Source organism: Anopheles funestus, chromosome 2RL (genome assembly GCF_943734845.2).
Source record: "Anopheles funestus chromosome 2RL, idAnoFuneDA-416_04, whole genome shotgun sequence".
NCBI classification, from domain to species: Eukaryota; Metazoa; Arthropoda; class Insecta; order Diptera; family Culicidae; genus Anopheles; species Anopheles funestus.
This window is the reverse complement of record NC_064598.1, coordinates 59,065,222-59,081,406: the sequence shown is the minus strand read 5'-3', so window position 1 is coordinate 59,081,406 and position 16,185 is coordinate 59,065,222. Positions and strand designations below refer to the sequence as shown.

The 16,185-nt window shown below is 41.3% G+C and overlaps 1 protein-coding gene across 5 annotated transcripts; it reads right to left on the bottom strand.

The window, feature by feature from the left end:
• Nucleotides 1-833: 833 nt before the first annotated feature.
• Nucleotides 834-15,930, bottom strand: LOC125765521 (lachesin-like). 5 transcript variants are annotated; one of them, XM_049430755.1, is made up of 12 exons: nucleotides 15,593-15,930; nucleotides 12,945-14,321; nucleotides 7,341-7,382; nucleotides 6,161-6,258; nucleotides 5,865-6,072; nucleotides 5,508-5,654; nucleotides 5,179-5,307; nucleotides 4,444-4,578; nucleotides 1,829-1,981; nucleotides 1,662-1,748; nucleotides 1,480-1,593; nucleotides 834-1,364 (listed from the first exon to the last, which is right to left on the bottom strand). In XM_049430755.1, the coding sequence occupies exons 2-12, from the start codon at nucleotides 13,147-13,149 to the stop codon at nucleotides 1,186-1,188; spliced, it is 1,497 nt and encodes a 498-aa protein (XP_049286712.1). In that variant the 5' UTR covers nucleotides 13,150-14,321; nucleotides 15,593-15,930; the 3' UTR covers nucleotides 834-1,185. The 5 variants fall into 5 exon arrangements, with proteins under 5 accessions (XP_049286712.1, XP_049286709.1, XP_049286710.1 ...); XM_049430752.1 differs by having other exon boundaries at nucleotides 15,604-15,930; XM_049430753.1 differs by having other exon boundaries at nucleotides 12,945-14,316; nucleotides 15,604-15,930.
• Nucleotides 15,931-16,185: the final 255 nt, after the last annotated feature.

The following is a 16,185-nucleotide window of genomic DNA, read 5'->3' as shown; positions in this document are numbered from 1 at the left end:
CACACCCCACAAGATCGTTGGACAAGTTCGTGCAAGCAGTTCATATTTCAAGTGCCAAGATTATATTGCTAGTTTCACTACCTTACCTTAACCGCCTGCCAAGAACCGTTGAATTGCCGTGAAGTCATTCACAAAATTCGCGCCTGCCACAATTATGTTAGGAAGAAAACTATCCTTATTTAATTCAATCAACTATCACAGTCAAGTAGTTCCAGTTGCCACCATGTTTCGGGCCACCATCATCACCGAACCGAAGGGAAAGAAGCAGAATCTTTGTTCGGCAACAACAACAACAACAACAGCCTCGGCTGGAACGGTTGAGCCTAAGCTCTCACCCTTACCCGTAACACAGCCGGAGTCCAGCCAACATGAATAATTAAATCACTGAAGTGAAACAAATTGGCCACAATTTGTGGCGCGGTCGACGCGGTACGAGATCCTGTGGAAACATCAACAAAACAACTATGGCACGCAGTGAACGGCGTCCAGCTGTTCCGGGCAAACGCCACGCAAAAAAAAGAGGGAAGCGAGGCAAAGTGTCATTTAGCAGACAGTTGCGTTCGTAAGGTACGGTTTGATACACGGAAAGAAACACGTAAACAAACCATTTTTGAGATTAAATTTTCCACCCAGAACCAGATAAGCTTGCAAAAGTGAAACCTCGTGGAAAAGGGACGACTGCACACCGAGCCGAGTCCGTGGTTTGGTCGTTGTTCAAATATCTTCAACACCGGTCGGTTTTTGCTGCACCATCGAAAGCACAATGCCGAATGCAGATGGGAAGGATGTCGGATGTTTCTAGTTTCTAGCGCCCAGCAGCCAGTCATAGAGTCTTCGTTTTAACTGTTTTATTATAAAAAAAAACCTTTATTACATTGTCAGCTTTTAACATTGTTTCTCCAAAGCGGGATGCTCGATTTTGAATCGTCCGTTTATTTGGTTTACGCTTTACGCAGCGAATTTTACATTTACAGTGCTCCTTACCAACATTCAGCGGCACACAATCAATCGTTTTGCTAACTGGATTTTTGTTTTTTTTTTGTTGCTTTGTTTGTGTTTTTTGGCCTGATTCCTATGTCACTTAAGTCTCATAATTTATCTATAGTTCAGTAATGTTGTTTGCGTAATTGTTAAGTTGTCCGTATGCATTTCGGCTCGTAGCGGAAGCTGGATTTAACGCGGAAATCACCTGACACTGATCGTAGCAATGAGCAGTGTGTAACAGACACAGATCAGTAGACCATTTGCAGCTGGTGTCCAGTGTAGAGTGGCTTGCGAATTACCTTCGGTATCAACGAATGCTTCCTTTTCCCGTTGATCTTCCTTGTAGCTGGCCCCATTATCCCGGTACCGATGATCACGATCTGGTCGAAGGGAAAACACCCGTACCGGAAAAAATAAAGAAGCGAAAAAAAACCAAATCCAAATATATTCATTTGGTTGATTTTGAGCAACGCCGCTTGACAACTCTTCAATTACCTTTCTCAATCGATCCATCAATGTTCCACGTTTCGGAACTATCTCCTGTGCCCATGATTTTATTGGATGAAGATGAAAATTCATCCAACGGTGGGCGGTAGATTTTGTTTTTATCTGTAATACATTGCATAAAATAAAACTCGTTCATGTGTTCTACCCAGCAAAGGAAGGAGAATACTAACAATTTTTCCGAAGCACTGTTTCGGTGGTGGTTGCTACTGTTGTCGTCATGGGTGGACTGGTGGCCAAAGCAGTAGTAGATGGAATGTCTGTATAGAAAAGCAGTACGCAAACAAACGGTTTGAGTTGGGCGAAATTAGGCAAACAAATTACGCCAGACCACACTTACGATAAACTTTAATCGAGCCATCTGTTTCACCGAGTGAATTTTTTACCACACATTTGTACGTTCCAAAGTCGGCAATGTTGATGTCTTTTATTGTGAGCTTCATCACCACCTTATAGCTGTTGATTTCCTTAATCGAAGGATCAAAATGTTTGCCTGCGAGAGAAATAGTTTAATTCTACTGATTATACATTTATAATAAATACAAGAATTGTCCTCCAGAAATTCAAAGAAATTACCAAAAACAATTATATTCATAATCTTGGTTATAGAAGAAAATAAAATTGTTGACAAACATAATCTCAACGCCAGTAAAAGATCTCGGCTAAAAATGTGAATATTTTAATCTATTTAATACTGCTTCAAATGGCATTTGTTCGCCGTGGTGTTTTGTCTGTGTAGTCATCACTGTGAATCAACCGAAAGATACTTTTCAACTGAAGATCATTCCCATAAATCTTGGCCTTGGTTATCGCTCCCAAACGACGGTCTGCTCTGCTGGTATGCCATGTTTTGCTACTTCACGCTGGATGGTTGCCGAACTGTTGTGCAGCATAATGAATTCGTTGACATGGGCCCTTATCATTTCCACCCCCTTCATTCGGGAGGAGGGTCGAGAGTCAGTGCGCGCCAACCCAAAAACACGGTAACCAAGTATGCCCCAAGTACGGCCCGTCCATCTTGCCTTTCTTCGAAATTCATCCCACCTTGGGTTTTACTTTTTTGGCGCTTCCAATTTTTTCTTTGCCTTTCTTTCTCATTGCCATTGTCCGTCGCATGTCCTTACCCCGTGCCTACATGCTTAGCAATTGTCGCGTTTGCGAACGCGACAATCGTAGCACAGTTTTCCCAAAAATTTTTGCGACTTTCGGCGCGACTTCAAGGTTGTTTAAGTTTTCTCGTGCAAGGTTTGTTTATGTTTTCAATCTGGCCGGTAGCGGGAAATTAATTTCGAATTAAATTAAATTAATTTCGAATTAAATTAAATTAATTTAAACAAAGAAAATTATAATAAATTGTAAATTTATTGTTTGGATGAAGTTGATGAGAAAGGCAAGTTTTTGCCCAGTTTTTGCAAGCCCAGTGACGATGTTTCAAAACAATGGACCATCAAGAAAGCTCGTGGCAGGATGCTGCTGACTCCTGTGATACAAATAACGGCTGTTGCTAGATTTGTCCGTTTTGTTTTCTTGTGTTTGACGCTAGAAAATCTTGTTATAATTTTTTCCGGTAGCCAGAAGGAATTGTAACAAAATAAATAGGTGAACGAAGATGTGTTTGCCCATCGCGTCATACAACGGGCAAAATAGAATTGGGATCGGCAGCTTCGAGTAAAATCTTCGAATACGGGTAATCAAACGTGTATGGCTTCTTTCTCATTTCATGACCGTCACCGTACCCTCAATATACAGGTATTCATAACCACAATTCCAACACAGCTTCCAAACTACCATCAATATACAGGTATTCATAACCACGATTCATAACACAGCTTCCAAAAGGGATCGAACACTGTGCTGTGGACTATCTAATATTTTTTAACTCTATTTCTTTTAAACTCTAATAGTTTTTCTAATTAATTAATTTCATAAATTTATTAATAAATTTTTCTAAGCTAATATTTTTCTTGTTCAAAAAGTTCAACATACAAGTAATAAATTCATAACCAATGCAGCCATGCATTTGTCCACAATATGGGATTTTTTTTAATTAACAGCATTTTTCTGTTTTAAAAATAATATTGACATTCACAATAATTATATACAATACGTACGTACTTTTAATAAATAAATAGCACTCGATTTGTTAATTTAATTTACAATATTTAATAACACTCAAAATATTTAATTTTTTAATTTGTATTAGTTTACCTTGGTATTGCCATGTTTACCTTGTTATTACAGAAAACTGTCATGGCGTCAAGTCGCGCTTCGAATCGCGATTTTTCGCTGAAAATACACGTATAGCGACTTTTCACAATTTTTTTTATATGGAGTTTCGCAAAATTTTTCTGAATCGCGTTCGCAAACGCGACAATTGCTAAGCGTTTAGAGCCGGGGTTACATTGATTGAATAACAAGATGATGATTGTGACACAATTTTTCCTCGTTATCAGATTTTTCCTTGTTTATTATTTCCATCCGTTTGGTGTTGTTTCGTTCTGGTTGGCCGCCGGTTGGTGGTTGTTCCGTATAAAAAACCCAGAAAAATGGGCAAAAAACCACGTTCATGCAAACGGCTTCGCCACGCAAACATGCATACAAACATTCGATGGCTACACTCTGGTGGGGTTCCTCGTTTGCCGGGAGAGTAAAGAGAACAATGAGGAACGACGGAAAGACGGTTCAACGGAAAATCTACTACCCGTCAAGCAAAAGTCAGTCTGTTTCCTTGGCAGTGAAGAGGAAGATATTAATGATGAGCGATTCGGCAGGCAGGTAGCTTGGTTGATTGAGGGACAAACATCATTTCTTGGGTAGCCCCCAACTAGCCAGTGCCGAATCTGCTGGCGTTGGCGGATTTTGATGCTTTTGAACAAAATATTTTTATCTATCCTCATCAATAGATATTGGGATAAGGACACAAGCGCACACATTGTAGTCAACGAATTTCCTTACCTTGCGTTATGATGGTGTCATTCTTCATCCAGTAATTGATGGAGCGTGGGTAAGCCTCCGATTGACATTCGAGAGTCAAACGCTGTCCCAGGGCGGCGCCAACGAGCTGATCCTGAATCCATATCATCGGTGGAACTTTGTACGACAGATAAAGACGGTAGGAAACATAAATGATTGCAATGTTAATTAAAAAGAGCTTCCGTGAACCATAAAAGGCTACAGACTAATTATTACCAGTGAGCTAATGGTTGCAAGATGCTCGTTTTATTGTTTTGCTGTATAGTTATCTTAATAAACATAGCAATTTCTTAATACTAATTAAGCAATCATGTAAGTGATGGACATTAATAATATATTTAGTTAGAATCGTACATTAAAGAACGAATGTTATTTAACGATTCACCGAATTATTCCCTTCGATTCACTAAATTGCAAAAACGAGAAAGTGAAGGTTGGTGAAGGTTATATTAAAATGAAATAAATTAAAATTTTTCTGTTTTTATTAAAGTGAAGTAGAGGAAAGAGTAAATTTGGATACATTATACATTCCGACAACAGAAGTAATTCGTAGGAAATTACAATAACGATGTAGAATACGCTCAAACCCCATGTGGAGTAATCGCACCTATCACCGACGAAGGATTTAGTGGTCTTTATTGCATCAAACAAAATACAACCAAGAGCAAAAGCAAAAAAAAACACCAACCAAACACACAAACCTTGGGTGGTACTTACAATGGACAATCAACATGACGCGTTTGCTGACCGACGGTGGGATACCATTCGATGCGATGCACAAATATGCCCCCATATGCAGTCGATTAACTCGCGAAATGGAAAAGGTGGAGCTGTTCAGGCTGGTCGCTGTACAAAATGGCGTTGGCGTTGGAATAATAATGAAACAATTTGGTTGTAGTTTGCCAGCCCGATGCACTTGCACATCGCATGCATGATAGTTTTAATGGTGGACAGAAACCAAATAAAATAGGAGAGTGTATCAACAATGAAACAAAACAAAACAAAAACAAAGAGGAGGAAAAAAACCGAAACTCATAACAACGTACCGCCCGCGCTGACAGGCTCATTGCCTTCCCGTCGCCATATGATGGAAGGAGTCGGTGAACCGGAAGCGGCACATTTCAGTGTAACGTTGCTTCCCTCGCGCACCACCATATCGGTGCTGGTTGGGTAGTCCAGGATGTTGGGCGGCACTGTTACGGGATTATATCATATATTGATATTTTTATGAGCGTCCGGAAGCGTGGATGAGAAAGAGCAGCAGCTCATTAGCATAAGCCAACATGGACAGCGACAATTAAATCACATTAAATCACCACCCCCTCCCCCCGATGGCCACAAGCAAATGGTGCAATGGCTCGCCGGGTGGTTACAGCTTCTAGTCCTTATCGGTGCTTCCTTACCTACAACGTTCAGGTAGCCGATCTGATTACGCATCGGATCGGTGTTGACCTGGCACATGTACCATCCCTTGTCCGATTCTTTTACATCGCGGATGCGCAACACCCAGGCACGTCCCTCAACATGTGCGATGGTCATGCGGTGATTTTTCGTAATGACATGCGTTTGAATCGTCAGTATTGTTTGCGTATCGACACGGAGCCACGCCACCTTCAAAGCAAAATTGAGAAAAACACAATTCAGTAAATGCAAACATGGGCCGAAGAGGTCGTATTTGCGTACGTTACGCTAGCCGTACCTTGTATGTCTGAAGATTGTTGATAACACAGGTCAGTACCGCTTCACGCCCAACCGGAACGGTGAGATTTTGTATCGGTTCTCCAAACTTGGGTAAATCTGCAACGAAAGTTAAACTCTTACTAGAATGAAATAAAGATAGGTAAAGTATAAACTAAACTCTAGTATAAACACTAGAAAAATAAAACATAAAATGAGATTAATGAAAAAATGGAAATTATATTTGCGAATCGGGAATTAATTTGAGAACTCATTATAGATTGTAATGATATTCATTTAGCAGTTATTAAATGGAATCAATTAAATTCTTATCCACAATATTTTGTGGCTCTGGTTCGAAAAAATTGGTTTACACACACACACACACACACACACACACACACACACACACACACACACACACACACACACACAGTATCTTGCCCTTCCAGTCGTTGATGCATTTTCGATGTACGCACACATCCAGTTGACTCCAGTCAAGTCCAACCCGCTTAGCTCGAAAGCTTGTTTTCGAAGCAGCATGCGCGCTATCATCTCGTGCTATCAGCTGACACACGATATTTTCCAATTTTAATTATGATGAATATTTAACCCCCTGCCGTACCTACTGTCATAATGCCACTGAATAATGCAACGCTACTGCTATATTATATTCATGAAGCACTTATTCCTAAAAATGAGTGCAGTGGCTCAATGCAAGCGATTCGATCGCAATTAGCCTCTAGATACCCACCTTTTATCCTTCGCCGTTTCGCCTTTCCACTGCTACCTTTCTTTGTTTCTCTTACATCGACACTTTTTCTCCGTTGGATAGCATTTTCACTATATCGCTTTTTTGTGTTATGTTTTTGCATGCATTTGCTTTTTCCATTCGCCTGATTGAGCACGGATGGAAAAACGGGTTTGCTTTTGATTGCCTTTGACCAAGTGAGAAACGATCCACAGCCATAAGGGAACTGTGCTCTATTATCTGCACTGGTTCACACTGGTGCAAGATGCTTAACAAAGTAGATTGAATGATTTATTCCATTCAAGCAGTTTGTGGTGTACTTTTTATTAGTAGCTTTTTTTCATGAAAGCTTTCTTTTTAGATAACATCAGACTATGAACCACAAATACATAATATTTGCATTGACACAAAATGGAAAATACTAAAAATGGGATTGTATTGCATTACGTACCTTTATCCAGTATATACGAATTAGTTTCCTCCATCGTTTCATCTATATGCAGAAAGAGAAGGATATAACGAGGGAAGGAATGAGAGAGAGAGAGTGAGAGAGAGAGAAAAAAAAGTTGAGTTTGTGAAAAAACAAGGACTTAAAGGCGTGTAATTAAAATAAACTGAATATGAAACCGCGTTCGTTTCGGTCGTGCTCCGTCTCAGTCATAAATTATACAATCCCTCACTCACTGATTATTATTCCTTTTTAATAGTGTTGTAAAAGTGGAATTTAATTGTTTAGCTGTTGTTTACAACATTCTTGCTAATGTATTCATTGTTTTCCATTCCGAGGCACTGGTGCAATGTCAGGCGCCTTATGATGAGCACCGACAGCACAATTCTCATCGAAAATTAAACTGCAAAACAAATTGGATGAGTATGGGGCGGCAGTGGAGTCGAGTTTATTATTGCTACGCTATTCACATTGACCGACCGCACGTTGCTGATATAAACGGTTTTTACAATTCTGATCGTTATCGTTATTGAGTCGCGACCAAAGTGTTGAAGCTCTGCTGGTCTCGAAAAACAAGTCGTGTCAAAATTGCACGAATAGTTGAAAGACAGCTGAACTCATCTGTTCACTAGAGTTTTTCGTTTCGTATCCACCCTTAGCGTGTTAAATAAATTTATTTTGCATTTGCTTTGAACTTTACTTGTATTTGATTCGCTGATAAAATAGTTGAAACCAAACTAAAGATTTTTTTATAGTATAATCATAGTTTTTATAGTAATTTGTCCTCCGCATCATTTCTGTCAGCAATGAAAATTATTTAAGACGAATCTTTTGGGAAGGAAAACCATCGGACCATCAAAAGGAAACGAAATGTTCAAAACTATCTGCAAAACATACGTGACAGCTGAATTATGCTCATTAGGGCGTCATCTTATCGAAATGGTTACCGTGTGTTATTACGGACACATCGTTATTTAGAGTTCACCGTGGCCACCATGGCTATTCGTTCCACTGCTCCATAGTTATCCACCAAATGGGCTGATCAAGGGAGAAGGTAAAGCTGGACCGTTGTGTGAGAAAGCGTCGGAGGGAAATCATAAAATTTACAAGCCTGTTGAAAAGGTAAACCAAAATCCCCCTTCATTCATTTAATTAGCAACTAAAGCAATGTCGGTTCCCTTTCATGCTCATCGCCGTCGTCAGCATCGGCAAACGAACGCGGTTCCTTTCTACCGAAGTGTCGTCTGTTCGTCGTGTGCTAGCCGTCATCAACCTTTCATTTCGCTTTGCTACTTTCCTTAAGCGAAGGGATCGCAGCAGGAGCTATTAGAACTCGCCGGGTTCTTCACTCCCGACACCACGTTAACCACAAAAATGAAGACCAAAAGACCCGTGGCGCGCTGGGATCCGTGCAGAAGACCGTGGAGCAGAAATCCACCGCTAGAGGGCGAGGAACCCGGGAAGCCGGAGGTTTTACATACATCGGGTTTTATGTTGTGTTCTGTGATGTGGAAACTGTTGGCATTTTCTCTTTCTCAACCAATTTCAGCCAAAGTCTGCGGTTTTCGGAGAGGAAAATTATAACCAAACAGCTAATCATTAATAATGAAACCATGCCGAAAGCAGCGCGGAGACCGCACACATACACTACACACACACATACACATACCCCGACCGGGGCTCGTGCATGGTGGTCTGTTCTCCGTGAAAAACCAAAACCAAAAACCGTAACTAGGCCGTTTATCGTGAAGGACCATCATGAGAAAACGTTCGGGGGTGTTAAGGTTTCCAAGGTTCGAGGAATCCGACTTGACTCCGGCCGCCGGTTTTGCTTGGTTTCGAAAAGGAAAGGTGACGGTACGTTCCTTCCATGCGATGGCAAAAATGGCAAATTTCATGTTTCAGCGGCGTTGTTTAAACAAAATGGCAACAGCGTTTTGGTGAAGATGTCAAATACCTGAGTGTGGTAAATACTGGAAAAGACCTTTGTTCCCTTTCCAACCCACATACACAGACCTATACACACATACAAATTTACATACACTGGTGAACAATCGTCATCTTAATTATCCCCGATTTGTACAAAAACTGTCTAATTTCATCAAGCACTTTAAGGAAACCTCCAGTTGAACTAGAATTGATACATGAAGTAGTATTAATGCTGTTGCTTGCATGGATGGATGGAGGAAAGTAATATGATGAACAAAGTCGGTTGTTGAACAGTACCTTAATCCTTAAATTATACCGTTTTCGTATTAAGCTGCTTGTTAAGTGTCGGGTTTTTATGATCGATCCGTCAGGCGAAGTTTATTTTGCTGTAGACAATTAGCTTTCCTCTAGCTATAACTGACGCAAAATGGGTTTGCTTTAAACAATTACCTTTCCACTAACTATAACTAATGCAAAAGGTCCAAATGGAAGGTCTTTAGCTTAACGAGGAAGTAATGAGCTGTAGATCTGAGGCTCTGTCCATCATTGGAAAAGAAGGACATGTTTTCTCTTAGATCTATGTGTTATCAATATACTTTGCTTGATCATTATTTGCTGCAATTGCTTTGTTTTCATTATTGAATTATCGACGTTATATCAAAATTGATAGACGCGTTTTACTCGCACCGCGTAAAACTCGATACGTGTATTTGCAAAGTAAGATATTTTGTGGCATTCATCCACTGGAGGCAGTGGATCCTCGCAGTGGAGGCGCATATTCCTAATAATTCTGAAGGCAGTTTCGGCTATTTACTTTTACTTAATTCCAATAAAAATTACTAACTCTTACTAATTTTTACTGGTAACTCTGACCAATGTTTCTTGTTGTTTTGGTTTTAATTGTATCAATTGATTTTTTGGATACTAATCTCAATTCTACTACGACACACGAATTTAATTCGGTTAGATTCACGGAATCTAACTCGTTTTCTATCGAAATGAAAAGAAATGTCAATAATGCGTTCCAAATCTTTAAAAAGAATTCTAAAACATAAAATACACATTTTTTTTATGTTTAAAAAAACCTGCAAAATTTACGATGTTCACAAACGTAAGTTCAGTCGATCCTCGATGGTTGGGCCGTTTTTCAGTTGGATCATTCCTTTTTTTTTTTGGCTCGTTGGGTATTTTGCCAACTAACGAAGTTGTCATTTCTAATGAATATGACCAAATGACAGTTTGATGTGTGTAAAACAATTCAACTGTCAAGTTGCAAACTCACTAGTTCATAGTCAATCATATTCCAACCAGTGAGGTTCAACTGTCCCATGTCAAATGATTTGATCGAATACCAGTTTATGCCAACAACTTTTATTGTCAATAACTTTTACTTGCGTTTACATATTTTTGTTTGGTTAGTTGCCTGTTAGAGCTTGGAACTTGCCCCTCAGGATCAAGTGCAGCGATTCCTCGTAGCTCAATTTTTTCTCGCATTCCAAAAATCGTTTATTCGTCGGCTGCTTTCTCATAACGTCTTATGTCGAGCTTACACTGCATTTCAATTAAAACAATAAATGGAGCCGCCTGGTGTTTTAGTGGTTGTGATGACAGTCTGACACAAGACACGACCGTCATCTAATCGTTATACAGCTAGCAAGAAATTGATCAATTTTTGACCAAGACCTCGAAAGTTGTTGTGTCACAAAAACAAAGATGATTGTTTTCTTTAATCCGTGATATTCCGAATGTTCTGCAACAATTGGAGCACGTGACGTTGTTATGGAGATTTCTTGGTGTTTGCAAGAATATATGTTCCGATTCAACGTTCAATGTAATTTCGCAGGTAGATTATACATCAATATGGTAATCAGTGACTCAATTTTATAGCACCAATGTCGTTTGGATTAGAATATAGTTCCTCTAGTGAAATGTGGTTAAACATTTTCTACAGAATCATGGTGATTTTCAAATTGCGGTTCTGTTCAAACTATTCAAAATGTCGACACAACGATTGAAAATATATTCTTTTTCTACAATCTGATCCTATAAAAAAATTATCTTCACTGGTTGCTGTGTACTCCATTATATGCACTGTTAATTTTTTTACAGTGCCTTTTTTTAAGAAAAGCATTGTTCTCAGCTTTCCATGCACCCAAGGCAGACAGGAAGGTAAGCGGCATATTCGAACAATCGGACCTGAGAAGCAAGACGCCATCATTACATTTCGGTACGTTTTCACTTTTCCTTCCTCGCTGATTTTATGAGCTAACTTTACTTCGCCTTTTACCGTCGAAGGAGTGTGTAAAGTGTGATTTTTGCTCCATCAACGGCTAGAGTGACTGGATACGTGGCACCTCCGGCTATGACAAGGAAATTCATAGCCCAGCATTAGTAGCACCACGGTACCGTAATACCGAGTTGAACCATTTTTCGACCATGCCGTCCCGATTTGGCGCGTGAACCAAAATGGGGGCAGGAAATAATAAATTTTCATCTGCGAAACAATAGGGAATCAGTGCATAATGTACCTGCCGTCTGCCTACGAAGCATCTGGAAAGTTTGTTTTAGAAGTTGGTTATAACGTAAAGTGTATATATAAAGTATATGGAAACCGTTCCCGCTGGCTGGCCTAATACCTGCGAACGTTACAGGAGCGCCCGGAAATATATTGCGTGTGCCGCTAGCACCTGTGCCTCAAACCGCACTGCTTCAAACGGTGATGCTACCACTCTGCCCTGCAGATGTAATCGCATGCTCGGCAGTGCACCCAGTGATGAACTTTCGGAAACACGAAAATTTAAGAACAAATGAATGAGAAACCGTACAATGGAAAGCTTTCGTGCAGGTAGTAGATATAATATACTCTTCCCAACCATTTCGGGACCTGCACTGAATGACATTGAAGACATGCTGTCGATGCATGAAATTGGAATAGGAGCATTGTGCGGCTGGAGCAAAAGTGAAAATAAAATCATCAGTAGAACCAAGTGAAAAGACAGAACATAATGAACAGATATCTAGGAGCGTGCATATGGCGCACATAAACGAAAACGATCGATATCGTAGGCAAATGTGTGAATTGTTTACAGCAGCTTGATCATTTAGGGTTATTAGTGGTAGCTTCGAGTATAGGTTACCCTTCAATGCCTAATTGTTGAAGTACATATTTTAAGGCAATTCACCACACCAAAATCGGATTATAAAATATACCATTTTCTCCCTTTAGTTAAGTCCAATTAAAGTTAATCTATTCAGCTATTAAAAGTTTCCAGCATCGCATCGATGCATGATCGTGTACATCGTCCACAGTCCACAGTCCGGTAGTCATGGTGACAGCTCAAAACATGTCAACAGTCGGTTCACCGTCGAGTCATGTTGCCAACACAAAAGCTCAAAATGTTGTCGAAACTATGCAAACCTTCCGTTAGACTCGCCACCTACGGAGTGCTTTGAACTGGTTGAAAATCAGCTTTCAATGCACTGCTACTTGCAACAAACCGACGAGTCGACCGACGGGCACCGGTATCATTAGGGTCGGGATGGAAGGTAAAAAGGGTTTGATGTTATGTGTATATGACGGAAAACATGACATTGAGCCATTACCATTGCATCTCTTCGTTCCCGGAGCCTGAAAGTGTCCGTGGTGGTTTTTGCATGGAACACTACGCAAAATCTTACCTTGTTCTCCCTGAGCAGTGGCCGAGATGTGGGCTGCATTCAGTACACACGCCACAATGACCAGCGCTATCGTGGACCACTGGAGAAATTCCATTCTCACTCGGAGCAGAGGTGGTCTCCCCATGCTGGACGTCGTCATGTTGCGTCCGCCCTCGAACGTCGCGGTGTGTGCAATTCGATGCAGCTCAGTGCAGTTGTGCACCATCAGATGTAGCTGTGATTATCCAGTGGCCAGTGCCGGTTTTCATGCGATCCAAGACAAACGCTCGGTTTGAATGGAAGAATCCGACTGTACAAGTCGGGGCTGTTTGGGCCAACCAACACACCGATGGGTCGAATGAGGTTTGTGGGGTAAAACTAGTGCACCAACCGGCGGTCAGCAGGTGAACTAACCGAATTCAGCTGACAACGTATGCTTCCGACTCGATCGAATGTCCGTGTGCGTTTGCGTATGTGGGTGCGTGTGTGTGTATGTGTGGATGTGTTATACTCACACTTCCACTATCTTGGAAGTTGGGGTGCATCCAGCAAGAGGAGAAGACTAGTTTGCTTTAGAAAGTATACACATTTAGATAGCCACTGATCCAACCGAACCCGTCTCCGTGTGAATATACGTTTTCCTAGGAAAAGCAATACGGTTCATGGAGCTGATGTTTACAGTCGACGTCGTCGTCGTCGTCGTAGCTGTCGGTTCCACACAGCTAGCAATCCCGGAACTGCAATGCCCGACACAACAATGAGCACACTAACGCCTTACGACCGACTCACGCGACCGAAATCATGTTGGAACCCCTTGTGCGCACATACGGTACAGTTGTACGGTCGTTAGACTCTGCCCAATGGTTCGATGCTTAATGTACGAAGGGCCCAACAACCAACAACCGTCGAATGGGGGCGCATGGTAGAAGCTCTAGGCACCAAATAAAACACTCGGAATTTTCTCACTTCACTTTATCCTTGCATAGTAAATATTCCCTTCCCGTTTGGTCTCCGTCACTGGCCAGCAGTAGGATTTCACCTTTCGGTGGGCCGCTCACTTTCTCCTTTTAGCTGATGCTTTGGCTGCCAAACTGATAGCGAAGAAATAGCATTCCAGACCTTCCTTCCGTAGTCACCGGTGCCACCGTTGCCGCCGGGTAAGACGCACAGATGGTGTGCGATATCCGCGGGTTTGATGCCGCACCGGTTCTCGGCTCGTTCGCGTCGACGGTCACTTTTTTATCGCAATCGTTGTGTATGAGTTTTTTTTCTCGTTTTGCTTCCTTGCTTTTCACCGCTTTTTTGCGTTTATATTTTTGTTACCTTCGCTCTTTACACTGTTTTGGTTTCCTTTGTTTGAAATGTTTTTATTGCCGATTGTCACGAAATTGTACTTTCCTTCGAAATTTATTACATTATTACCCTCTTCACTAAATCTTTAGAAAACGGTGCGCTATCCATGCCATTTGGGGCTGCGTACGCCCACTCGCCCACCCGAGGGCAGCACACTGGGTGAGCGCACGCAGCAACTAGCTGTTGCTACAGCTGCTATATATGCAACTCGCACACGCGACGCCGATGACGACCACGATCATGGAGCAAACTGTCGAACTTACGCACTTGGCCACGCAAATGGCGCCAACATTACCGTAACTTCTGTTCCTGTGGCCTCACTAACTCGCATTTTGTTACGTACCAGTGGGAGTCTAACCGTAAGCGTCGCCACCACGTTCTTCATCGCGTCAAAACAAAAAGAAACAAATAAAAACACCTTACACGAGAATAAATCCGTCCACTTAACAAATCCGTCTGACCACTCGAGACGGTGCCCGGGGTCCTTCGTGTGGGGGGAGGTGGTCAGTTCGGGCCAGTTATTTTATTTCTTTGCTTTTCCATTATGTGTACTACTGTGTGTATGCCGTCTACCAGCATTTGGTTTTCGCGGGTGAGAAATATTTTCCGATATGCGTTAATTTGATTCTGTCCCCGGTTTTGTGAGTTCTGTACGTGCCTACCCTTCTGGTGCTTTGCCATATAACCCGGAGGCTAATTAAGTGTATTGGGAAAGACACGAGGAAAGAAAGCAGCAGCGGCTTCATTATAGTGATTGTGAACTAATTAATTTCTTCCTTCTCTATATCGGGCCAGTTTCTGATTGATGTTGGATGTGCAGCGAGACGAACGCGAAATGAGTCTCGGATCAAACGACCGGTCAAAAGAGACATGAAAAAAGGGATATAAAAAAAACAAAACCCACATTTGCAAATAATGCGATCAACGAGAAGATGGTTAGATGTTTCACCAAATTCTTCTCCTTTTTTTGTTTGAATTGTCGTTCAATCTGAAAGTGTTCCGTCTAGCTTATAATTACTAATATCTTAAACGTTCTTTGGTTCATATTAAACAATTTATTAAATTTAAAATTCAGCAAATTTGTAAATCCACTTGTTTCACTTGCACAATGCACTATTATACATTGTCAACGTGCATTGCGATGCTTAGGTAAACCAACAATAACACACATTAACCGAAAATGAAGTGTGAAAATCATCACTGTGCACAAAAACACGAACTACAAACAAAAGTCTAATCACTTAAAGCCATTAAAACATCAGTTCCACGTGGTTAGTCTACTACCGGAAACGAATCACTTAGCGCTAAAGTGTCACCGTGTCCTTACCGCCGTACACGCAACACCCATCCAGTCGCAACAAACAAACAAAACACAACGGTTGCTTGCCGTGGCAAAGGATCTGACCTAGCCAATGCTGCATGCAGAACTGGCCGAATGTATTCGGATGCCGTTGCTTTTGTAAACGATAAAACACATGATCTGGTGAACGTTTCAGGAACCGGATGCCGAACCGTATCCGATCGTTCGGGCAACCGATGGTAAGTGCACCCCGAGCAACTAACAAAGTGTGCTCGCTCGTCCTATCGTCGTCAAGCCGGTTTTTTGACAACAAACAAAACGAACGTTCCAAGCAAGGTTGATGTTCGTTCCTTGTTCGTACAACGTTGGACATGCGCAACTCGCATTAGTGGACAAGTGTTTCTCCTTCTGAAGGGGAAACGCATATGCTCTAGAATGAACACAGATGAGCAAGCAACTTTGTGTTGAAAATGAATACGTTTTTTTTTTTTATTCCATTGTACCATCCCGGTGGGAACGTTCTATGGGTGAAAAATTGCAAACAATGCAAATATTGCTTTTGTGCATTGGTAATGAAAATGTTTATTTTGATATTCTTCAAAAGGCTGA